Here is a 26,327-nt window from a genome sequence, read left to right as displayed (position 1 = left end):
GGATTATACTTTGTAGGTTTGGGTATGAAGTGTTACTGGTTTTTGTGTCCTGCTCGTAGGTCAGAGTGGAGCTGGAAATAATTGGGCTAAGGGTCACTACACAGAGGGTGCTGAACTGGTGGACTCGGTGATGGATGTGGTCCGTAAAGAAGCCGAGAGCTGTGACTGTCTGCAGGGCTTTCAGCTCACGCATTCACTGGGAGGAGGAACAGGCTCAGGCATGGGAACGCTCCTCATTAGCAAGATCCGCGAGGAGTATCCCGACCGCATCATGAACACCTTCAGCGTGGTACCGTCTCCCAAAGTGTCGGACACGGTGGTGGAGCCCTACAACGCCACGTTGTCCGTTCACCAGCTGGTGGAGAACACGGATGAGACCTACTGCATTGACAACGAGGCCCTGTATGACATCTGCTTCCGCACTCTCAAACTCACTACACCCACGTATGGCGACCTCAACCACCTCGTCTCGGCCACCATGAGCGGCGTCACCACCTGCCTGAGGTTCCCCGGACAGCTGAACGCCGATCTTCGCAAACTGGCGGTCAACATGGTGCCCTTCCCTCGTCTGCACTTCTTCATGCCTGGCTTTGCTCCTCTCACCAGCAGGGGGAGTCAGCAGTATCGCGTGCTCTCCGTCCCAGAGCTCACCCAGCAGATGTTCGACGCTAAGAACATGATGGCTGCATGTGACCCGCGCCACGGCCGCTACCTAACTGTGGCCGCCGTTTTCCGTGGTCGCATGTCGATGAAGGAGGTGGACGAGCAGATGCTGAACGTGCAGAACAAGAACAGCAGCTATTTCGTGGAGTGGATCCCCAACAACGTCAAGACCGCCGTCTGCGACATTCCACCTCGTGGTCTCAAAATGTCTGCCACATTCATCGGCAACAGCACTGCAATCCAGGAGCTGTTTAAACGCATTTCGGAGCAATTCACCGCCATGTTTCGCCGCAAGGCCTTCCTGCACTGGTACACCGGCGAGGGCATGGATGAGATGGAGTTCACAGAGGCCGAGAGCAACATGAACGACCTGGTGTCCGAGTATCAGCAGTACCAGGATGCTACTGCAGAGGAGGGAGAATTTGAGGAGGAGGGTGAAGAGGAGGCCGCCTGATCATCATCTCTTCCACCTTAGCTTCCTTCCTCCATTTTTAAATCATATGCCACATCATCTCAGTCCAGTGCTGTTAAACAGAGAAAGTCCATTCAAACTCCTGTGTGATTCTCATTTTAGTTGTGTCTCATTTGCTTAAAATCACAATGGATTTACTGAATAAACACATGACAAATCTTCGTTCTATATGACTTTATGAACAAACGTTCTTGAAATAAATTTAACTGAACGTCAGTATTGTTTTATTATTAGTGGTGAAGTATAAATTATTTCTAGCTGTCTAACAGCGCTTACCCAAACATTTTAAATGGTCAATCAAATTTAAAAAGGCAGGCTTGACATTTCACAGAAGAATTGTAGCGCAAGGCTTCAAATTAACCTTTAACGTTCAGAGAGTACCAGTTTAGAAGTAGCTGAACATGTAGGCTAATTTTTAACAATGCATTTTTTACAACAGAAATGTTAAACAAGTGACAGTAATAGGCAAAACATGTAATATTTAACAATGGTTTAATGGCACAAATGATAAACAAGCGACAGTAATAATAAGAAATGCAAAGTATTCAATCTTTTTGTCAAGTTCTGATGATTTGAAGTGATTGATTTGCATAATGTAAGTCATAACTGAATGACGAGACAAGAAACAGGATCTTATTCCCAATAGAAAAGATTCTTATTTCCAATTCCATAAATTAAATAGACAATTACAGTGACAATTATGAGAATGTAAGAAATTGTGAGACATAAAGTCCTAATAACAAAGTCTTTTATTTATTTTTTACTCTGATCAAAATGAGCTTCCACATCAAGTTGAGAAATTCAATTTAGAATGTTCTTGGAATATCATCTGGGCCTAACCATTTTAAATAAGACTGTACTTGCATTCAGAAGACCGGACATTTTCTACAAGTAAAATGCTGCTCCTCCAGTGAACACTAGAGGGAAACATTTCTCACAAAACAAGGACCAAAAATTGGAAGCACATTCAATGCAGTGACAATATTAGTCAAAGGAACTGTCAGAATTCTGTTCAGTTTAATGCTGATCACCCTTCACTAACAGAGACGTAGCAAACACATAAGCAATGATGATGAGAGCATAAAAACAGAGTGGAAAAGCAGTGACTCAATAGAGGAAGTCTATTCCAGTGTTTCCCCTGACATGTGTTTATGTGTTTTCAACCATGACTAGGTGAAAGTGTGAGTTTAGCTTATATAGTACGAATGAACACAAATAGAGACAGGCCAGTTACAAACCCAATTCCTAAATAGTAAAAGAGCAAAGAGTAAAAAGAAATGGGTTAATTTACAAATCTCATGAATTTATATTTTATTCACAATATAATTTAGACAACATTTCAAACATTGAAAGTGAGACATTTTGAAATGTCTTGCTAAATATTGGCTCATTTTTTATTTCATGAGAGCTACATATTCCAAAAAAGTTGGGACAGGTAGCAATAAGAGGCCGGAAACGTTAAATGCACATATAAGGAACAGCTGGAGGACCAATTTGCAACTTATTAGGTCAATTGGCAACATGACTGGGTTTAAAAAGAGCCTCTCAGAGTGGCAGTGTCTCTCAGAAGTCAAGATGGGCAGAGGATCACTAATTCCCCCAATGCTGCGGCGAAAAATAGTAGAGCAATATCAGAAAGGAGTTTCTCAGAGCATAATTGCAAAGAGTTTGAAGTTATCATCATCTACAGTGCATAATATTATCCAAAGATTCAGAGAATCTGGAACAATCTCTGTGCGTAAGGGTCAGGGCCGGAAAACCACACTGGATGCCCGTGATCTTCTGGCTCTTAGACATCACTGCATCACATACAGGAATGATACTGTAATGGAAATCACAACATGGGCTCCGGAATACTTCCAGAAAACATTGTCGGTGAACACAATCCATCGTGCCATTCACCGTTGCCGGCTAAAACTCTATAGGTCCAAAAAGAAGCCATATCTAAACATGATCCAGAAGCGCAGAGGTTTTCTCTGGGCCAAGGCTCATTTAAAATGGACTGTGGCAAAGTGGAAAACTGTTCTGTGGTCAAATCAAAATTTTAAGTTATTTTTGGAAAACTGGGACGCCATGTCATTCGGACTAAAGAGGACAAGGAAAACCCTAGTTGTTATCAGCGCTCAGTTCAGAAGCCTGCATCTCTGATGGTATGGGGTTGCGTGAGTGTGTGTGGCATGGGCAGCTTACACATCTGGAAAGGCACCATCAATGCTGAAAGGTATATCCAAGTTCTAGAACGACATATGTTCCCATCCAGACGTCGTCTCTTTCAGGGAAGACCTTGCATCTTTCAACATGACAATGCCGGACCACATACTGCATCAATTACAACATCATGGCTGTGTATACAACATCATGGCTGTGTAGAAGAAGGATCCGGGTACTGAAATGGCCAGCCTGCGGTCCAGATCTTTCACCCATAGAGAACATTTGGCGCATCATAAAGAGGAAGATGCGACAAAGAAGACCTAAGACAGTTGAGCAACTAGAAGCCTGTATTAGACAAGAATTGGACGACATTCCTATTCCTAAACTTGAGCAACTTGTCTCGTCAGCCCCCAGACGTTTGCAGACTGTTATAAAAAGAAGAGGGGATGCCACACAGTGGTAAACATGGCTTGTCCCAACTGTTTTGAGATGTGTTTATGCAAAATGATACATTTTCTGTTTAAACATTTAACAAGTATTCTATGTTGTATTTTGAATAAAATATAGAAATTTGAAACTTCCACATCATTGCATTCTGTTTTTATTCACAATTTGTACTGTGTCCCAACTTTTTTGGAATAGGGTTTGTAAAAATAATATAAAAGTATAACAACAACATAGCATAGAACTATATGTATATGAAATAATAAAAGTGCATTAAATGTTACATATAAAAATGATTGAGCATTTTGCAATTCTAGCTTTCTAGCATTAAAATGAGTGAGTTTCTGAAACCATTCAACCTAAAAGATCTTCCAAAAGGCTAAATATTCTTATTGAGAATATGGGATTATAAAGTGGATATTATAGTGTCACTAGACCGGCAAAAGTCATGTAGGACACACACACACACACACACACACACACACACACACACAAACAGAGAGATCAGGAAGTGCTGACTTAAGTTCTGTGCTAGTTGGCGGAATTGGCTGTTTGATGTGAGGATGTGTGTGTGCAGGAGTATGTATGTCGAAGCATGTCAATAAAGGATCTAATGACTTTGGTCTGCTGACACCCTGAACACCCCCGAATGGGCCCTAATATACAAGTGCATCATGGGCTCCAGGATAAAGTAAGAATCTCTCTGTTTGTCTGTCGATTTCTCTCTGTTTGCTCACTTTGTGGTCTGCTGCTTACTTCCTCTTCCTCGCTCAGTTGTTCTCGGATGCAAGGTTTCCTATCATGTCACAATTCAGTGAATAAACTCAAAAAAGACAAAAACAGCAACATTTGGAGAGTTTTGAGTTGACATCTGCAGGAGTAGAGATGGAGAGCTTGAACACCTTTACTCGCAGAGGCATCACTTCTCCGTCCCTCATCATTTCAGCTGGCTGTGAATATACATTGTGTCCTCAAATCCGCTTTGCTTCTGAATGTCACTGAATTTGAAAAATATCAGATCAAGTATCTCCATGTGCACTTTCCTTCATTGGTTCTTAAGTCTCGATGTGTTTGAATCAGCTGCTGTTTTGGTGATTTTTAGTGGAAGTTCACACAGGTGTGGAGAATCACACTAACTATCAATATGTAAACACAAACATACATCTTCAACACGACATCTGCTGGTTTCTCATCTCTTGGGAAGGGAAACTAATGAATAAGATCTAGTATGACTCAATTGCAGTCTGATTTTTCTCCTGGGAAACAACGCCTCAAACAGTGCTTCGATCTGACAAATCCTGCGCTTAAAGATCTCAGTTGAACATTGCTCATGTTTGTCATTTAAAAATCTCGTTTGATTGGTTTAGCAGACAGACATGCTGTTAAGATCATTACATTTTCATAATTATATTTTAGACAGATGGTCAAACTCATGACTGGAAATATTTTCTGACAATGCACGTCTTCTAATTTAGTAGTCAACCACATCCTGCTCATGAAGCACCATCTTGAGATCTTGTGAGAAGAAATAGCAGAAAATGATTCAGAGCTGATCACTCACATTCAGTCGCTGCTCATTCTGACAGTGTTTATTCTACACATCAGTCCTGTGAAACGTTTTTCTGGTGTGATTTGTTAGTTTTATTATGATGACTGTTTTTGCACATGGTTTTGTTGTTCTCAGAGAAAACCCCGAAAAAACATTCTACTGGTTCTTTCAAGCCTCATGTCCAATCGCCAGAGATAAAGGTGGGTACCCCCCCCCCCCACACACACACACACACACACACACACACTAACTAACTAACTGATGTAATAAACACACACTTGCAAACTGTCTCTTCTGAGAATGGCTCTTCCTGTCACATGACTAAACCAGAAAAACCACACAGCAGGGCAGATACATTCGTCAGAATGAGAAAAGCTTGAGGAACTAGTTAGTATGCTGTGATCTGTTATACTACGGGTGAAAGGAAGCACACTGACAGTTTAAAGAGAGGTGGGACTGCCAGGGTTGGACTGGGTCTAGATGAGGTCTGGCTGAGCTGGACTGGTTACCCTGCGTGGCTAACTTTGACCTGACTTTAACCACATCCTCTAGTTGAGAAATGAGCTGATGTGACTGACCCGTGTGTGTGTGTGTGTTTCTATTTGAATAGATCCTGATGTGCTGTTTCAGTTCCCTGAAGACTTTAATGATGAGGTTAGTACTCGAGAATCAATGTGGTTCTTTCCTGTTTGTATTTATTTTTATTAAAGAATATATAAGAAAGGAATGGAAACACTGCAAAAATAAACGATTGCATGAATAAATAGATGCACAATTAAATAAATAAAATCTCTGCTTACCATGATGTTTTGCATAATGTTTGCATAATTTAAAATTTTAAGAATTAGGGAAAATTATAATAAATATAATCCAATGCACAAATAAATAACTGCATGTATAAATGCATATAAAATAAATAAAAAATAAGGTTCCTAATCTGATTCATTTGAGATGTTATTTTAAAGAAAATCAGTTTCTGCAACAACTTTGCTTATTCAGTGACAGCCTAATGTCAATCAATTGTCAAATAATATTACTCCATGGAACAGTATCAGATATTGAATTTAAAACTATTTCTCAGTTGGTGTACTCTTATGGCATCGGTTCCACAAATAAACTTTAACATTCATGAAATCTTACCATTCTTTATAGTGAATTTAGATTTTTTAATTGTTCTAATGATTTTGTTTCTTACTCTTTTAGGAACTGTGCATTGAAAGGTTATTTGGGAAAGCCAAAAAAAAAAAAAATAATAAAAAAAAAATAATATATATATATATATATATATATATATATATACACACACACTGTATATAGAGCCTTTATTTGATTGTGTTTCTTCTGTTCTCACACAGGAGGCTCTGCAGTCTTTGCCTCGCTTCTGCTTCCCTTACGACATAGAGAGGTGAAAATCATTAATTCATTATTAAAGATGGATGCTCAAGCCTTCTTAGCTTATATGAGTGATAGACTGAGGCTGTTTGGTTGGTTGACAGAGTGAAGGACACTGTTGCTGTGCAGCACTTTACATTCGTCTTGACTGATCTGGAAGGATGCCAGCGCTTCGGTTTCTGCAGACTCACATCCAGCTCTCAGACCTGCTTATGCATCCTCAGGTCGCAAATGCACAAAATACACCCAAAAAGAAATGATTGTTGACTGGTTCTCATTTGTGAAGCCCCTTTGATTGATTAAAGGGGTCATATGATGTAATTTCAAGTTTTCATTTCTCTTTTAAGTGTTACAAGCTCTTGGTGCATGAATAATATCTGTAAAGTTGCAAAGACTAAAGTCCAAATCCAAAGAGATATTCTGGTTGCACTTTATTTTACAGTACGTGTACTTACATGTATTTATAGTGTACTTATCTAAGAAAGTTCTGGTAATACAAGGTAACTACATGGGGTAGGGTTAGGTTTAGGGGTAGGTTTAGGGTAAGTACCTAGTTATTACATAGTTATTGTAATTACTGTAATAAGTACATAGTATGTACATAAGGAACAGGACTGTAAAATAAAGTGCTACCGATATTCTTTATCAAAGTTAAGACTCGTCCACACATTTCTGTGAGAGTGGCCTATAACGTAATGTTTTATTAACACATTCAGGAAGAGCATGCACAGATTATATTTCCTATAAAGTGAGACAATTCCATATTTGCAAGGACAGTATGGCACTTGTGTCTCACATTATGCAAGTATGTTTACATATGAAAAGGATCTGCCACTGATGTCTCAAACAACAGTTTTGAGCAGATCATAAATGCAGACATGGTATTATATTTATGCAGCATGATACAATAAAACAGTGGAAGTCATTATAATCAGTAATTATTTCCACACTGAATATAACAAAAGCCTCATTTGTAATGGGTTTTATTGTTTCTGACATACGTCATCACAGTATGGTGAGGGGCGTAACATTTCCGTCACACATTTGAGGCTTTCATCGAATCACAACACACCGGATAGCTGGCCAATCAGAGAACACCTCACTTTTCAGACAGATGAGCTTTGTAAAAAATGATGCATTACAGAAAGGCGAGCCATAGAGAATAAATAATAATGTACATTATGTGTAAAATAAGTGCTTTTTGAACCTTTAACCGCATAAACACATTTCATTACTCCAAATACACAAAGTAATTTTCTTTTTAGCAACATCATATGACCCCTTTAACAGTTTGCTTCTCATGGCCGCAATCAATTTCACTTTTAGTTTTCCGGTCTCATTATTAGGTGTATGTCAGAGTTATAACCTGATTTTACATTTGAATAGTTAGCTCTAATTACACAGTTGTTTGACCACACTAAAGTGCGGTTACTCTCTTAACACAGTTATTTGCCCTGGTTTGAGGTCTTCTACAAACTTCTGAACAATCTGGCTGACTACTCAACGAAAGGACAGGTATGATTTTAATGGTCTCCTGATGATTTTACACATTTATGAAGCCATTAAGCTAACACCATTTCATTCATTCAAATGCTTGGCCAGACCAAGGAAATGAAAGAGCTGCTGTCGGTCCTCTACAAACACCCCGTGCCTCCGGCCAATGGCTCTATCACGCTTCAGATGGTAAGTGCTCATTGGCTGGTGGAGGTTCCGTTTATGACATCATGTGTGACATCACAATCAGGTTGGTGTGTTCTTCACTGAGGGAGGGAAGCTAATGATTGGAAGTGAGATGACTGGCATCTGTGGACATGCCCCTAAAGGGGAGGAGTCAGAGGGGGTGAGTCCCTGATCCGCATTAAAACCAGCCGGCCGGACTAAACCTTCACTCCAGTGTCTAATAAATCCTAATACAATCCATAGTGTGAAATCAAACTAATCCAGCTTCCACAACTAACCCTGGATCCCTAACAGTGCTTAACTAAATCATTAATGGGTCCTTGAAAACTGGCAAAGCATTCATCTAAAACCTTGATGCAGACTAACTCGGAGGCCTTGCTTTCGTGGTACTGACTGTTTATGTTTGGTGAATGATGTTTCTCTCCATCAGATCCCATACTTTATCGCACCAGATCCCAAAGCCCTGCCCTCTATTCCAGAAAGTGTGAGTTCTTCCATATTTCCATTTAGGTTTTATTATGTGTGGTTTTTATTTCTTGCTGTTTTATTCCACAGTTATTATACACTACTGGTAAAAAAAAAAAAAAAAAAATACAATTAAAAAAAAAACAATAAAATATTATTATTATTTTTTTTTAAAGTGCTGCATTTATTTGATGAAAAATATATATTTAAATGCCTAACTTTCCAGCATCATTACTCCAGTCTTAAGTGTCACATGATCTTTTAGAAATTATTCTAATGTCACGGTTTCCACAAAAATATGAAGCAACACAACTTCAACATTGATAATAATCAAAATTTTTCTGAAGGATCATGTGATGCTTAAGACTGGAGTAATGATGCTTTGATCACAGGAATAAATTACATTTTACAATATATATATTAAATAATAATATTAATATAATATATATATATATATATATATATATATATATATATATATATATATATATATATATATATATATATATATATATATTTCAGAATATTTTCTTTTTTTCCCCTCATTTTCCCAAACATTTGAGCAGTATGTTTGTCTGTCTGTGTATCAGAGGAACCTGACGGAGCTGGTGGTGGCGGTGGACGTGGGAAACCTGTTGCAGCTCTTCGCCAGCATGTTGTTCGAGAGACGAATTCTCATTTACTGCAGCAAACTCAGCACTGTGAGTTCAATATTCAACAGCCTTTGTGAATCAGAACTGATCATGCTTGGTTCACAAGGCTACCACAACAGTAGTAGCATGGTGCTAGCAACACCAAAGTCATGGGTTCGATGTACTGAAATTCCTTGAATAAAATAATCATTTATTTTAGTGTAATTCACTTTGGATAAAAATGCATCCTCCCAGTTCATAAAAAGCGTCCATTTAAAAGCAACTCTTTCAAGTGCTTTATGCTATTAACAAGCACAACACACATCATTACCTTGATGACCATTTGGGAATTGTATACGTGCAACTTCTCACACTGACCAAGCAAACTGAAAAATGTCAAATGGATTTGGTTCCTCATCAGAAACCCTACTGTGAAAACGCCTTAACACCTAACCAGGAGTGACATGAATCTATACGCGACAAATCACAGTTTTTGTCCCAACCAGCCGCAGTACATCATTCGGTTTCTGATGAAAATAAAAAGATTTACTTTCACTGAGGGCAGATCACTAGTAACTAAAATGTATTGTGTTACTTTGAGTCAGAATGCAGCTCCATTAAACATGCACCAATCAGCAATTAATAGTTTTGTTTGTGTGTGTTTAGCTGACGGCCTGCATACACGCATGTAACGGGATGCTGTACCCAATGTACTGGCAGCACATCTTCATACCAGTGTTGCCGCCTCATCTGCTGGACTACTGCTGGTGAGACACACACACACACACAGTACAAAATCAAAATTAATTGATATACTGTAGCACATTTAAAAGAGCAGAAGTTGAAGTGCTGCACATTTTAAAATAAAAATAAGCTGTAGCAGTGGTGTCAGTACCAGGGGTCTCAGAAAACTTCCAAAACCATGATTTAAACTCACATTATTATTAATACGTTCAAAACTAACTTAAAGTGCTAGACACCCAAGAGATATTTCTTTCTCTTCATTTCTTTCTTATATTTCGAAGGGGCTTTAGATTAAAAGCGTTCAAAATCACCAAGCTACAAAAGTCTTCAATAAGAAAAACGTACAAAATACTATTTTGATTACAAGCAGCAACCTGTGTTGACCAGTACTGATGAAATGTGGCTTTTTTGGGTAGAACTGAAACTGAGTTTAATTTGGTTTACTAAAACGTTTTAGTTTGTTGAACAATATGGTAAAAAAAAGAACACTGAAGTAAAAGCAACATATTAGATTCATGATCTATACATATACGATAATTAATCACAGACACACACACGTTGCCTAATTTCACTCATTTCATTATTTTAGTGCACCGATGCCGTACCTCATCGGAGTTCACTCCAGCCTGGCAGAAGTAAGACGCTTCCCTCTTCCTGTGGTTTCTTTCACACCAGCCCTTTGACACACAAACACTCACATTACAGTTCGTTCTGTGTGTTTGTGTGCGGCAGAAAGTGAGGAGTCGCGCTCTGGAGGACGTGGTCATACTGAACGTGGACACCAACACCCTGGAGTCGCCCCACGAGGACCTGAAAAAGATCCCGGCCGATGTGGTGAGACTCTTTTCCTCCTCGCAGATCTCTGACACAAAGGATGACGAGGAGGTTTACGACGAACTCTGTTGCTGCAGGTGGCGGGACTGAAGGTCAGGCTGAAGAGACAGGCAGCATCGGCCGGGTCAGGGGTCGCGCACGCTTTCCTCCGAGCGCAGGCTCTGCTGTTCGGAGGATACAGAGATGCCTTACAGTCACCTGCCGTGAGTGACACACATCCACATATAAACATTACCTTGAGTTTTCTAAATGCTTACTGCAGTGCTCCTCTCTCGAATGTTGAAGGAAGGGCCGGTCGTGTTCTCCAATGAGTTGTTTTTGAGTCATAAGTCTCAAAGCATGCGGGAGTTTCTGGAGAGCGCGGTTCACCTGCAATGCTTCAAAGAGGTAACTGCAAACACACAGCCACAACATCAGAAGTTTTCTTTAGGAAAGACACTACAGGCCACTGTTATTTCATGCTGTTTCAATGTTTTGCTTCCATGTCAATTGAAATAAAACATGAATTTTATGCCTGACTTTTTCCAATGTTCATATTTTTTTGTACTGGAAATATATGCAAATTGGCACATTAAATGAGTGCCTTATTAGCACTGTCAAATTGTTAAGACCAAAAAAATTGTTTACATAATATATGTGTGCACTCTGTATATTTGTGTATACATAAGGGCTTTTATTGTTAATGCATGCGATACATTGCAATTAATGCAAAATTACTGAAGCACAATTTCTATCCTAACCCTTTACCCAATTTTGCTTCTCTGCTTGCGACCAGATAATTTTAAGCCACTAAACTCTGGTAAAGTTTGCAGTCCAATGATCCTGTAAGTGAATGCATTCAAATGCATTCCTTTTGGAGTTTTCTAAGTGTCCTTTTTTTGGAAAGACATCTCAATTTATCTTGGAAAAAAAACGTGCAGAAAATACAGATTTTTGAGAATCACCTTTCAAACTTTACTTTGCTGGATATAGCAAATGATGACAAAAATAAACATTTGAAACAAGACAAATGGTCTATGAAATATGCGATTAATTGCGATTGATCACAGAAAAAGGGTGTGATTGATAAGATTAAAAAAATTAAGTGATTGACAGCCCTAGTATAAATATGCTCACATGCATGAATATATTTAATAATAATTTTTGTTTATATATAAAATACTATATTTATAATATAAATTATATATGAATCTAAATTTACACACACACACACACATATATATATATATATACAAATGTTTTTTGTGTGTATTTATATATACGCATAATAAATATACAACTCGCTTATATTATGTAGACGAAAACATTTATTTTGGATGTGATTTAGCACTATTAATCATTTAACAGCACTAACTTAAACATTTAAGAAAACTAATACAAAACAATTGTCTAAATGTACTGTGATTGATTAACAGGAGAAGTATGGTGGAAAATATTAGTAAATTCCACCTATGTTTTGGAAGAATACAACCAAAAATAATTTACTCACCCATCACATTGACCATATTGTTCCAAACCCACATGGCTTCCTATTTCCTGTGGAGCTTTTTTTTTTTTTTTTTTTTTGTGGATATGTTTTGTAGAATGTTAATGCTGCTCTTTTGCTCTGAATGAGGTCTGAGGATGTTGAGATTAAAACTTTAAAACGCACCCAAATGTACTTCAAGTTTTCTGAAGTGTTACGATTGTTCGTGTGAAAAAAAAGCATTGGCTGTTTGAGCATCCACATACTGTATTCCATTTTCACAAGACTGGTTACAAAGTATGCATCAAACCAATCTTTAATACAGAATAGCAAATGGAATTTGAGTTTTACAATGGAGGGGAAAATAATAAGAGAAAAAGACATTTAAACAGACTATGCCATGTTCCATGGTATCTTCCATTATAATCTCATTTTGTTCTCAGTTTATTGACGGCCGGCTGAAAATGCTGAACCAGGGCAAAGAGCCGGATGATGTGTTTGAGGAGGAGGTGCTTCAGTGTGGAGCTTCATCTGGTGTGTCTTTATGTTCATTACAGAATCAGACTAGTTTTTTTGTTTGCTCATTTTTAACATCCCTTCTGCTTGTGATTCCTCTCAGGTAGCTCTAAATTGCGTCGGCAATTGGTGGGAAACCTAAAGGTACGTTTTACTCTTAAAGGAAGTATGAACAAGGTTATGTCAGACAACCATACAACTCTTACCACATCTGCAGTATGCATACAGTGCACACTATTCTCATTATACACTGATTACATATATGATCTAGTAATGTAATGTTCAGTTTACAGCAGAGACGTTCGACGTTTGTTTGACGTTCCATTTCTGCTCTGACAAATTAACTAGAATTGGATTAGACTGCCAAAAGCTGCTTTTAAACAAACTTACATAAAAAAAAAAATAAAACACTTTATTTTCCCACAGAAAGGGGGTGGAGCCCTGATTGTGACATGGAAGTCTACAGCTAACAAAGCAGTGAGTATTGAGCATGAATTTTGAGTATGGGACATACTTGGCTGTATGTCATGCCACGTCACTTAAAAAAAAAAAAAAAAAAAAAAAAAAACATTTGAAGTTTATGTTTATAATGTTAATTTAGAATCCACATTTGATTATTATTACATATTACATACTTTCCATATGGTTTCCATTTTTCAGACCAAATATCATAGCAAATTTGGGCTGAAAAACCTCCTGTCATCAAAGGTGAGTTTAAATTCCTTAAACAGCATATAATAAAAAATGTGGTTTGTGTGTGTATATTACATTTTTGGATTTTTCCTTTCAGGACCAAGCCGAACCTCATATGCTACAGAGGGGCGGGTCTGTCTGTGGAACGCACACGTATCGCCTCATCCAATCAGATTGCCTTCAGAACCGCCTACCAATCACACAGCACTTCGGCAGGGTGAGTGACACCTGAAGGCATCTAAACTAACCATAAAAGGATATTATAAAGATAACATACTGTAAGTTATCGGTCAAAAGTTTGGGGTATCTTCTGCTCACCAAGGCTGCATTTATTTGATAAAAAAACAGTTATATCAGCAATATTGTGGAATATTCAAATAACTGTTTACTAATAGATTATATTGTAAAATTTCATTTAGTTCTGTGATCAGAGCATCATTACTCCAGAAACCGTTTGATTTGCTGTTTAATTATCATCAGTGTTGAAAACAGTCGTGCTACTTTATATGGTTTGTTTGTAGAAACTGTGATGCTTTTTTTTCCTTAAATGAATAAAAAGGTAAAAAGAACAACAACTTATTGATTCAAATTACTACACTAATAGGAGACTAATGTGTTTATAACTCATGGCTCCATCTTGTGTTCAACCACAGTACGGCACAGGCACTTAACATTTTAAATACGGTTTGTCTGTTTTCTTATACTTTCTGTGCTGCTTTGTTTCTCAGTCTCGACCACGTCGGCCGACAAACAAGAATCCCAGCTACCAGGGCAATGAGGAACAGACAGAGGACGACAGCACCGGCTATGAGGACAGGTGAGACGAGAGAACAGAGATACATAGATGCTTTGCTGCTTCATGTGTGTTTTACAATGCATTTCCCTTCCCAGTGCAACAGAAGGCCCTGAGCAGTGCTCTGCCAGCAGTGACTTACAGGAAGATGATGATCTGTCTCTGTTGGCCGACCCGGAGGAGATGGACCTGCTCGGAGAGATCTTTGACACACTGAGTGCCCAGAGCTCCAGAGAGCCGGGTTTACTGTACAGCACACGCAGCCTCGACCTCTTCAGCTCCGACAGCAGTGACTTCATCTCTCATGTAAGGCCTAGATCCTCTCACACATTACATCTAAACGGTGCTGGACATAACCTTCTACAGACAGTTCCATTCAGTCTTTAACACTGGAATCACAGTCAGAAGGTATTTAGCCCTGTGTGGTATTCATTATAACTGTGGAATATTTTTCACATGGTATTTTCTATATACATATAGAATATAGAAAATAATAATAGCAACATTTCTTCTAATTAGAAAAAAAAAAATGTCCAGGAATTGGGTAACTGTTACTAAATGGCATGTCTGTATCACAATGGAAAATGGGACATTTGTTTAAATTATCCATTTCTGCTTGATTTAATATTTTTTAATTGATGCATTTTTACACATTGAACTTCTGATTGAGTGGATCATTACCATGAGTTCCTCAGTACTCCCCCTAAAACACCTCAGTGTTTATTTCATTTTATTTCTTTTTTATACATGGTAAACTTAATTTAATTTAAGAAGCACTTATGTTGGGGTCTTTTATATAAAATAACTCATGTGGCCTAAAACAGCATATGAGTGCATAGTTAAAGTCAGACCTTTTATTTACAACTATATGTGTGTGTGTGTATAAGGTGGAAAAGTGAGTGCATCATTAAATTGCTATAGGGCTACATATTTATGGTGAACTAAGAAAATAAATTGGCTTTGCTGCCTGAAAATCATTTTTAGTGATTTAGTGTCATGTCAGCCTTACCCTTACCTGACTGCTGTTGATTTTTTTAAACTTGACATGTTGCAGAAATAGTCCAGCACTGGAAACCTGTTGGTGGGAGACGTTTCCACACTCTCAACATTTCATTTCTTTTTCAGAGGAGTCTGGCCAACCCAAGTCAGGAGAGTCTAAGTACCTCTTTTGGAAACAGTGGGAGTCTCGTGAGCTGGGAGGAGGACCTAGAGGAGGGGCCTGGTGGTGAGGGGGAGGAGCCTGCTGTCCTGACTGACAGTCCAGAAAATGAGCTTAACGAATTAGAGAAGGACTTGACGGAGCTAGGGGTAAATCTGTGTTCAGATCTACGAGCTCTAGAAGAGGCTTCACTAGATCCTCAAGTGGGTTCTCAAGAGGTGCAAGAGGACAGCTGGTCGAAAAATGATGAACAAATAAATGGAACAATGGAGGAAAGCTCAGAAACTGAGACAGTAATTGAAGAGAGTACAGAGACACAACCTGACAAAGAAGAAGAAAGTCATAAAGAGCATAAGACGACGAATGATTTGGGTGCAAACGGACCTACAAATGAAGGCATCACCTCTGCTGTTTCTCTCAATGTAAATATAGACACAAGAGAAGAGCCAGATAAGAAGAGCGTTGAACCTCCATCACCGAAAGTCTTGTCTACCGTAGCTCTGTTCCAGTCCAAGTCCTTGAATGACTCTTCTGGTTCCCGAGGGCAGGATAAATCTCTAAAATCTCCCATAAGCAACCACAAAATCAACGTGGGACCAATGACGGGCCTGCAAACTGAAGAACAAAGTACAAAATCGCCAATTTCATCAACTTCAGAAGAGCAAACTCAGGCTTCTATTAAGGTCTCAGAGCTGAAGAAGAGATTTGAACATTAGACCATCATAAATCAAGCATACTGAAGCAAAACAAAACTCAAGGACTAATTTTTTTTTTTTTTTTTTTGATTGTCAATTAATAGTCTTCATTTTGATTCTTGTGAAGAAACATTGCTCAATGAGTCAAACAAAATAAAATTGCTCTTTCTTGGATTGTGGAAGGTGGATGTTCCATATACTGAACTTTGTGTTTGTGGAAGGATGTTGGTCTCATGTATCTGTTGGTTAAAACTCAACACCAACATCAGTCAATAAAGTCGATTCAAAGGCAGTGCAAATTTGAATATTATTATTATTATTATTATTTATTTATTTTTTTATACAGATAAAAGCACCAATTCTGACCAACAAAGAAAGTCCACACGTTTTATCCAAATATCTTTAATCATTTATTAAAAGCTTAACAGAGTGCGCAGTGCACCGGCTGCTAACTTTGAGCAAACACTGACACAGTCAAAAACAAAAACTCTTAAATGACACGTTTTGAACAGTTCACAAAACTGAGGACAAGGCTGTTAACTCACAGATGCAATTTAATTAATCATCCACAGTTACAGTCACTTCATCACATGATGATCAATGTTACAGACATTATAAAAAAATGCAAACCTAATACAAAACAACATTTGGCAAAGTGCAATATATTTCTCTCTCTACCTATGAAAACACTGCAACTTAATGTTGATGTAGGATATTTAAAGTATTCAGTATGCTAATGGTAAACTGTTTTGGAGGTGAAGCTGCCATGTCCCCTCCACAAAGACTCTCAGGTCAGTAAACTTAAAGTACAGATTAATTAAACAAAGTCAAACTGGTTTGGCTGTCCATCTAAATCATCTGGCTTCTTTACTTTTGATACACTTGGCAGTGTCTTCAGATGTCCCAAGTTGTGAAAGCAAATGAAAGCATTCTCACATCTCAGTCAAAAGCATCAGATAAATACCCACCACCACTTTAATCGTTCTCCATGCATGACCCTCCACTTTTTTGTCAGGACTGCACCGGTGCGTATCAACACAAAGTCATAATGAAAGATCTGTTCACCTAAACAGCATCTTTTCTGAGGGCTGCATTCAGATCAGTCTCTCCTCTTTGGGCAGTGGAAGAGTGAGACCGGGTCTCTCGGCTCCGTTGTTCTTGGCTTGTTTCCGCTCTTCCGAGCTGGGCTGGTATGATCCCTCCATCTTCCGCTTCTTACGGAGGACGCACGAGAACAGAACCAGGACCAGAGCCAGAAAGAACATCACTGGCATGCACAGGCCCAATGTGCTCAATGAACTCATGATGCTCCACGCACATGTGAAAACAAACACAGACTGAGAATATCTGGGTAACAGTGTTCTAAGTGTGTGTCTGTTCAAGAGAGGCAAAGTACCTGGTAATTAGTGACTACACAGTGGTCATCCTTTTACATTTTGGAAGGTAACTTTAACCTAGTGGAGGAGGAAGATAAAAGCGGGACGTGAATTCCTACACAAAGCAGTACACAAACACATTCAAAGAGGAAAAGATCATTTTGAATGAGTCTACTGTTTGGCTGTGGACTGATAGGGTTAATTATTAGTCTGGGAGAACAACACTGATCTACAACTACAAGGAAATCCACAAAAACACTTTGAAATTAACTCACCCTCTAATCATTCCAAAGCCAAATGAGTTTCAGTAAATGAAATGAACTGGCGTCTTTTCCTCAGATTGAACTATTTATGACTTTTAAAAAAAGACCTGGAAAACAGTTCATGATGTTATGGATTAATGTTGGTTTTGTGTGCTTTTCAAGTTAGAAACCTCAATTCTTCTAAATAAGTCCAACAGACAGAATTCTAGGGTTCAGAAGCAAAAGCCTCTAAGCGCCGTTTGAAATCTTCATCTAAAATGAGTATTTTTACCAGACTCCTACATTTATTCAATTACTTCACTATAATGGCATAGAAAAGGACCAACACGTTGACATTAATGTAAAATGATTGAACTCAAGCATGAGCCTGGGGGAAAAAAAATGCTAATTTTAGATAAAAATTGGAAACAGCACTTTTGAACTCTTCATATACCACGATGTTCCACACACTGCTCTATATTGCATTAGAGACACCTGCTTTCATAATGGACTTTCATTGCTCTATTCTTCAGAAATGATTTTACTTCGAGCTTAAGTGTTACTGTTTTCTGCAGAGACAGTTGTACGCATTCAGCGGTCGGTTGGTTGTTTGGGAGTGAGGTGAGTCAGTCAGACACGGGATACCGGTGGCGGAGCCGGTTTGACGAGCTCTTTTCAAAACACCCAGAGACGAACAAATATCGACTGAAAGAGAAACGAAGCTCACCTGAGAAACTGCCGTGTTAACCGCGGAGGACCCGCGGCTGTTGTTATTTTGAATCCCAAACGATCAAGACCTCCGCGTCCAAGCGCACAGCGTGAGGAAGTTTTATTTGACGCGCGCGTTCATGACGGCTTCTCTCTCACCTGCGACCGGAAGCGCGTCAGCTCGCTCTACCTGTTCCACTCACCAAAGAGAGTGAAACGCGCTCAAGAATCTCAACGCCCTCATTTTCCCCCAAAACGCACGCGTTCACGCATGAACTTATCCCTGCCTTTAACTTCCCATGAGTGTCAAGAGTTGCACTATGGCCTACAACTACTACTAAATAAATAAATGTACATGACAAATTGTGGTAGGCTAAATAAAAATAAACTTAAGCAATAGCCTCTCCCCTTTTAATTTGAATGTAAAAATGGCTAACATATAGGAAATTTTAATATAAATCCCCTGCAGTAGCGGTGGTGCACACTGAACCATTGAAGTAAATCAGGTCAATTTGAACTTTCAATGAACTGATAAAAAAAAAAAAAAAAAAAAAAAAAAACATAAATTCTGACCAGTTAAGAAAGTCCACACGTTTTATCCAAATATCTTTAATCATTTATTAAAAGCTTAACAGAGAGTGCCAGCTACTAACCTTGAGCAAACACTGACACAGTCAAAACCAAAAACTCTTAAATGACACGCTTTGAACAGTTCACAAAACTGAGGACAAGGCTGTTAACTATGGAAGCAGTTTAGTCTCAAATATAATTCACGCAAAAAACACGATTCACACATGCGTAGACAATTTCACATGCATGAAACCTAATTCATGTACACACAAAAAAAATTCACGTGCGTGAAAGAAAAAATATATATTCACAAAAAGCAATGGGCTAGTTGCATATCTCCGCCATCTTGGATTTCCGGTCTTGCCGAGTGTGTGCGTAGATATTTCCGGTTGTGCTTAAAGTCAGTGCAGAGATCCGGAGAAGTCCAAATATTACCTTCTATATGTTTACAGGATTTATAATATTACTTCATATGCAAATAAGATATACACTGCTATTATCACTATACTACAAATGTTAACTGAGCCAGTGGATTTGTTACTTGTGTATGTTTGGGTCTGGTGAATGAATTAAATACACTAATGCTCACTACTGTTCACAAAATGAAAGTTGAACTCATGGTGTGTATACACAGCTATATAATGTATTTTATCTTACCAAATATGTAAATGTACAAATTACTTATTTCTCGAAAATGTTTGCATTATTATTATTATTATTTTTTATATTTAATATTTACCTCGTGAGACGTGGGCTGCGATTTATCTTCAGAAGTATCCATTTCTCAATTGTACACATACATCAGTCTGTTTCATCGTTATTTTCACAACATATTTTATTATTTTACACAGTAAAAAATACGTGACTAATTTTAATATCTGTTTAATCTGATAATTAATGCAAAACAATAACAATATACATGGCTACTCATAGACAGATAATGATTTATGCTGCAGATCTTTCACAAAACAAATAAACAGATAAAAACACACATGAATGCAAACAGTGATCTTTTAATTATGGCAAACCTACCATAATTATATTACGTTTAATTGTACAGTTAGTTATAAATTATGTTATCAAATAAAGTTAATAAAACATGCTTTATCAGAAATCTCTGTGCGTCTTGTTTTACAGTCAGAAACATTTATCTTACATAACAGAACAAAACCTGCTCTTCGAAAATCAAAAGTATTGCATATTTAAGAGGTTTGTGTTTGAAAGAAGAAATCCCTGTGGACCTGACCTGACACTGATCCACATAATCAACAGAATAATAAAGCAATCTCCGCGTTGTATCTTGATGAATTTCCACACAGAGGTACGCAAAATATAGGGAGGATGTTTCCCCATGTTTTTGATATACCACTATCGGCTATTAAATTTGAAAATCATTAATTATTTACATCTAGCCAAGTTTCGTTTGTAAGTTTCCCTTACAGTCAATGCGAGCGTCGCAAGACCGGAAATAAGTACGCACACACTCGCGTCGCTGAAGCTCACCGGCGCCATCTTGTGCACCTAGCCCATTCACATGCGCAAAATAAAATTGGAAACGTATTTGAGAAAATCTTACTCGTGCTTCCCGTTCTTCATTCGCCATGCTGGATTACTGATGTAAAGGCTTAATTTCCGTTCTAATTAATCCATATTGTGCAAAAGGTGCCGCAGAATCATGCTCCTTGAATGCACTCAGTGGCTTATGATATGATTGGTTGAATGGTAAGCTCGCATCTGATTGGCTAAAGAGTACGACAGACCCACGTGGGAAGAGAGCTCTGCCAGGAAAGTCTCAAAAACACACGCACACAAATCCAAGTGGATTCGTAGTAAATGACGATTCCTACATTCAGACACTCGTACATTTTAAACATTCAAAGGTTTTTGTGCACGGTTGTATAACTACAAATAGTTTTTTTGCATTTGTGAAACGTATTTTATAAACATATAATTTTATTTTGCGCATGTGAATTGCTTTTTGTGAATATATATTTTTTCACACACGTGAATTTTTTTTTTTTGTGTGTACATGAATTAGGTTTCATATAGTAAAATTGTCTACACATGTGTGAATCATGTTTTTTGCGTGAATTATATTTGAGACTAAACTGCTTCTATAGTTAACTCACAGATGCATTTTAATTAATCATCCACATTCACTTCATGTAATTATGAACAACCACATTCCTAATATTGATGTGTTACAGACATTACCAAAATGCTAATATATTATATATATATATATATATATATATATATTATTATTATTATTATTATTATTATTATTTTAAGAGGAACTGTTTGAAGGCCAAACAACTGGATAACAATTTAAAACTATGTCAGTGGCCAGTATATTATTTGTCAATGCAGCTCTCTGCTTTGATTGATAGTATTTTCATTTTCATATTTGTCAGTGAAGAAAGCAAGTTACTTTACTGAAGGCTACCAGGAAACCCACATAATTATTTTTAGTACATTTACAATATGTGCACATTCATTAATTATAATATGTACCTAATATATGACAAAAACGGCTTCTTTAATTTTTATTATTATTTTTTTTTAATTCACTATTCCAAATGACATTGAATGATGTCAGTTCAAATGGTGAAAGAGTCAATAATATATTATGCAATTATTTTTACAAGGGGTGTCCAAACCTGCTCCTGGAAGGCCATTGTCCTGTAGAGTCCAGCTCAAACCCCAAATAAACACACCTGGACAGCTAATCAAGGTCTTAGGGAAACTAGAAACTAACAAACAGGTGTCCTCTGTAGTATTTGCAGTTTTCTTATTTTTGCTCTGTTGTAATGAACTATTTTGTATTAGTGAAACCATTAAACTAATCTAAGTGACACTTTTATCAAAAATAAATTGAACTAAATGTCAACATGATTATCATCATAGCAAAATACATTTCTAAGGGTTATACAAATCCTCATAACAGGGTTTGTTTTGTGATTATGACCATCTGACTGTGCTTACATGCAGAACCTGATTTTACCAAGTGCGACATGTTCCTGGATCAACATCTGTTTTGACCCTGGAACAATGTTGTGATAAACCAATCGAGTTTAAAGAACCAGTTTGTATTTTTTGTGAAGTTTAGGCTTACAACCAGTGTTTGGTGCTCAACTAACATTTCCTCTGATTTTAGGGAATACTAATAGTTAAGGTTATGTTTTAGTGTAGGGATATGGTCAAGACTAAAGTTTTGGATTAAAATTTTGTTCCAGGTTCAAACAAATATGTGCGACTGTACATTATGTTACAGGGGTAATATGGAAATGTTAAAATGTTACGTTTTAGATGCATAAAAGAATGCTTACAGATGTTTGTTAAAGATGTTTTACAAAATGTGTTACAACACTCCTCTCTCCCCTACTTACAGTGGCATTCTCAATGGAGCAACCTGGGGATAGAAAAGACACACTTTCTTAATTTACATTTATATTCACAAATTAGTAAATGTAATATGTGTACATGAATTCAAGGTTAAAGATGATTATGTTAGTCAAGTTAAAATGTTAAGTTAAAATAAACCAAAACTCATTACACTGCAGCTTACATCTGTGGCATATTTTCATGACAATATACTGTTCAATAGTTCTCTGGACCCCTAAAAGATCAATAGAGCAGTTGCCAATTTACCAAAGGTTGAATTTACACAGCAAGCGTAATCATTTACGGGAAATCAGAATTGCATTGCTATTAACTCTTCATGCTCTTTATATGTCTCCTGTCTGATATACAAATCTACACTCAGGTCCACAACATTTTGCAAAATTCTGCTTCTACAGCTTTCTATATTCTGAATGGAAGGAACACAATGTATTTTTTAAAGGTGCATTTCAGGCATACAGTTGACATTTGGTTCAATTTTTATTACTTGGGACTTGAAACATCTGTTAAAAGAGAGTTATGCCAGTAATTCAGTATGTTTGTGAAATGCAGCCATAATAGCCTGAATATGACATTTCATGGGTGTTTGTGCATATGATGTATGATAACATGTTTACAAACTACAACAACAATAGCTTGAGATACATGTACATATACAGCTTCATCATAATTTTTGGTTTTCCTCACACAAATTATAAATGCAATATTTTCTAATTTGGGAAATTCCACAAAAAAATGTTCAAGATCCTCCCCTTCCCAAACGTGTTGCCTAATCATCATGATGGAACAAGGGGTGCAGAAGAGAGAGCGTGCAGTTTGGACTCTGAGGGTGGAGGAGGTGGGTATAAATCTGAGCTGCTGCAGCTTCACAGACGCTCACAGGAAGAGACACACACACACACACAGTCAGGATGGAGGTGAAGCTGCTGTTTCTGACTGTTGTTCTGCTCTCCTCACCGCTCCTCACACTATGTCACCCGCTGTGAGTATCAAACACTATTTGTTCATGGATTCACTCACAGATCTGTTCTCAAACGCTCTGATTTGATCTCCTCAGGTATATTATGTCGGCTCCTAATATGCTGAGGGTGGGTTCCTCAGAGAACGTGTTTTTGGAGGCTCAGGATTACTCTGGAGGAGACCTGAACGTGAAGATCATAGTAAAGAACCACCCAAAAAAAGACAGGGAGATACTGTCTCAATCAGTGAGACTGACTGCAGCCAACAATTTCCAAATCCTTAAAGACATAAAGGTGATACTACTTTGACATACTTTTTGCTTGTGTGTATGTGTGATGCATTATGTACAGTTTGACAACTTAGTTTGTAAAATGCCTTTTATTTTGTTCAAATTTGGCAGATGACTAATTCATTTTCTGTCATTTAGATCCCTGATGATCAGAACTTCTTCTCTGACGATCCTCTGGAGAAGCAGTATGTGTATCTACAAGCTCAGTTTCCAACCGTCACTCTGGAGAAAGTGGTCCTGCTCTCATTCCAGTCTGGATATATATTTGTCCAAACAGACAAACCCATCTACACACCTGCTAGCACAGGTACCATTAAGTGTTGAAAACACAACCGAAATAGAGTGAATAGAACTTTACATTTGTTACATCAGCGTTACGTCATAAAGCAATTAAAATTACATCTGGAATGTCAGTGGCATATTTGCTTTTTAAAAAAGGTATTTTCTTTTTATTTTTTACACGCTGAAATGTGTTCAGACAAAAAAAAAAGTCTTTAAGTGACTATAAAATGCACTGTGTGTCAAATCATCTGAAGCGAAGTAAAAATAATAACAACAAATTGTGTATTATATGTTAGAATATGAAATACGCCATTAGACTATTATAGCTATTACTAGCCTTGTGCTCAAGGTCATGTCATTTTAATTTTGATAAGCTAGATTAATTATGGTAACAGGACTGAAGCAAAATCTAAGGACACGACTACTTTTTATTAAATATTATGAAAAACATAGTTTTTTTTTTTTTAAATAATGCTTTTATTTACACATACTGTAGCAAGGAGAAGTTACACAGAGCTGACAACAGGCAAAAAATCCACTGATTAAGATTATGAGAGGAATTATTAAGCTTCGAGGGCTACAATAATGCATAGTAAAGATTAACTATTTATGGTGTCATTTCATCACATTTAACAGACAAAAATAATAATATATTAAACTTTCAAACAAAGCATCTCTATTGCAGTCCAATACAGGATTTTCTCTTTGACGCCTAACCTGGAACCACTCAGTCAGTCTGGAATCACAGTGGAAATCATGGTACACACTGTTATTTCACACACACACACAATCACACTCATTCATAACATTTCAGCTGTTCATTATTATTTATGTATTCCTGAAGAATCCACAAGGCATCACAGTTTCATCAGAGAAGATTTTTCCAGTGAAAGGCATGAAGTCTGGGAAATATGCCATTCCTGAGATGGCCAGGTGTGTAAAACACTATCAGAACGGAAGCTAATGAAACTACTGTAGCAGGAAATCCTTAGCTGTTCATGGTCTGTTATCATGTTTTAATGTCATGAACGAAGGCATTTATGATTCTGGATGTGTTTTGGGTTTTTTTTTTCAGTCCTGGGATCTGGAAGATTGTCACACTGTTCTCAAACACTCCTCAGAAGACATATACTGCTGACTTTGAGGTCAAAGAATATGGTAAGACCTGTGTCTACAAACTCTTGTTGTGTAAGCATATGATAACAAGTTAAAGAATGTATTTATTGATTTATTTGCGTGTCTTTTGTCTATATTGGTTTTAGTGCTTCCAACATTTGAAGTGAAATTAAAGCCCAGCAAGTCATTCTTCTATGTGCGTGATGAGAGTCTGACAGTCGACATTGAAGCCAAGTAAGACAAAATATGTTCAGCTGCATTCTTTTGAAATGTATATTTTCAAACAGTTTTTTTTTTTTTTTTTTTCACACAGCCAGCTCAAAGTTAGCCGGCTGATTTAGAACAAAATTACAATGCCAATCACAACATATTATCAATTAACTTGCAGTTAGGCCGGGTAGGCTATACACTCTGCATCGTTTGTTCCGATTTTGAGCTCAATTCTGACATGTGCAACTCTTTTGTGACTTGGGTGTCAGTTGTTGATGTGCACTGTACAGGGAGTAACGGGAGGCGATTAGACTCTCCTGACCAGCAACCGGATGGTCAGATGAATTTCAATTTTAATAAAAAGTGCAAAAAATAAAATAAAAAATGGGTCTTCAGATGCTAAATGCACTTTTACAAGTTGTTTGAACTGAAGTGGGTGTTGGCAGTGTGTGTAGACAACCACCCTATATTGATAAAAATACAACAAAATACGAAGTGTGTTTAATCTACTTAAATCTTAACCTCTTTCTGAAATCTAGTCAATCTCAGATGCCTGTCTTTGTGAGGTCACACAGACAGGCCCCTCCCATGATAGTTTGATTGACAGTAGGGTTTCAGCACCAGTGTTGGGTAAGTTACCCAAAAAAAGTAATCCACTACAAATTACTAATTACTGCTCTAAAATTGTAATTTGATTACATTACTGATTACTGCAAGTAAAAAGTAATCAGATTACTAATTACTTTACTTTTAAGTTACTTTGAAAACCTATTAAACCTACAAGGAAAAAAACTACAAACAAAGTGAAACTCAGTTCTTTCCGTA

General features: G+C 37.5%; 3 protein-coding genes and 1 long non-coding RNA gene across 6 annotated transcripts in view; 3 read left to right on the top strand and 1 right to left on the bottom strand.

The window, feature by feature from the left end:
• LOC128018075 (tubulin beta-4B chain-like) overlaps positions 1–3,869 on the top strand; it is a 238,394-nt gene extending 234,525 nt beyond the window's left edge. For both annotated transcript variants that reach the window (XM_052603463.1, XM_052603458.1), the window contains exon 4: positions 60–3,869. In XM_052603463.1, coding sequence (XP_052459423.1) covers positions 60–1,117 — 1,058 coding nt within the window. In that variant the 3' untranslated portion in view covers positions 1,118–3,869. The remainder of the gene's footprint in view (positions 1–59) is intronic.
• Positions 3,870–4,239: 370 nt separating this feature from the next.
• On the top strand, positions 4,240–16,639 carry LOC128018013 (DENN domain-containing protein 1B). Of its 2 annotated transcripts, XM_052603417.1 has the most exons (23): positions 4,240–4,421; positions 5,415–5,479; positions 5,890–5,933; positions 6,635–6,684; positions 6,776–6,895; positions 8,117–8,186; positions 8,274–8,354; positions 8,437–8,511; positions 8,782–8,835; positions 9,407–9,517; positions 10,115–10,215; positions 10,782–10,827; positions 10,925–11,026; positions 11,104–11,229; positions 11,312–11,413; positions 12,935–13,025; positions 13,111–13,151; positions 13,434–13,484; positions 13,668–13,715; positions 13,798–13,917; positions 14,429–14,517; positions 14,592–14,799; positions 15,619–16,639. In XM_052603417.1, exons 1-23 carry the CDS (start codon positions 4,405–4,407, stop codon positions 16,366–16,368), a joined length of 2,562 nt encoding a protein of 853 aa, XP_052459377.1. In that variant the 5' UTR covers positions 4,240–4,404; the 3' UTR covers positions 16,369–16,639. The 2 variants fall into 2 exon arrangements, with proteins under 2 accessions (XP_052459377.1, XP_052459383.1); XM_052603423.1 differs by lacking the exon at positions 8,437–8,511.
• A 244-nt stretch (positions 16,640–16,883) lies between these two features.
• Positions 16,884–19,080, bottom strand: LOC128018184 (uncharacterized). The gene is made up of 3 exons (XR_008184768.1): positions 18,693–19,080; positions 17,744–17,801; positions 16,884–17,655 (listed from the first exon to the last, which is right to left on the bottom strand). It is a non-coding gene; the product is annotated as an uncharacterized LOC128018184 (long non-coding RNA).
• A 4,366-nt stretch (positions 19,081–23,446) lies between these two features.
• The window catches only part of c3a.1 (complement C3a, tandem duplicate 1), a 41,930-nt gene continuing 39,049 nt past the window's right edge, over positions 23,447–26,327 (top strand). The window contains exons 1-7 of the mRNA XM_052603407.1: positions 23,447–23,627; positions 23,703–23,898; positions 24,033–24,201; positions 24,862–24,935; positions 25,021–25,109; positions 25,252–25,334; positions 25,439–25,526. Coding sequence (XP_052459367.1) covers positions 23,557–23,627; positions 23,703–23,898; positions 24,033–24,201; positions 24,862–24,935; positions 25,021–25,109; positions 25,252–25,334; positions 25,439–25,526 — 770 coding nt within the window. The 5' untranslated portion in view covers positions 23,447–23,556. The remainder of the gene's footprint in view (positions 23,628–23,702; positions 23,899–24,032; positions 24,202–24,861; positions 24,936–25,020; positions 25,110–25,251; positions 25,335–25,438; positions 25,527–26,327) is intronic.

This window comes from Carassius gibelio, chromosome A1, assembly GCF_023724105.1.
Source record: "Carassius gibelio isolate Cgi1373 ecotype wild population from Czech Republic chromosome A1, carGib1.2-hapl.c, whole genome shotgun sequence".
Lineage (NCBI taxonomy): Eukaryota > Metazoa > Chordata > Actinopteri > Cypriniformes > Cyprinidae > Carassius > Carassius gibelio.
This window is presented reverse-complemented; position numbering and strand designations above follow the sequence as displayed.

What these genes read in the sequence shown, in the direction of transcription:
- LOC128018013 (XM_052603417.1), top strand. An exon ending in ACCTGCAATGCTTCAAAGAG is followed by an intron (nt 11,414 to 12,934) that starts GTAACTGCAAAC and finishes TTTTGTTCTCAG; the next exon opens with TTTATTGACGGCCGGCTGAA. An exon ending in GCAGTGACTTCATCTCTCAT is followed by an intron (nt 14,800 to 15,618) that starts GTAAGGCCTAGA and finishes TTTCTTTTTCAG; the next exon opens with AGGAGTCTGGCCAACCCAAG.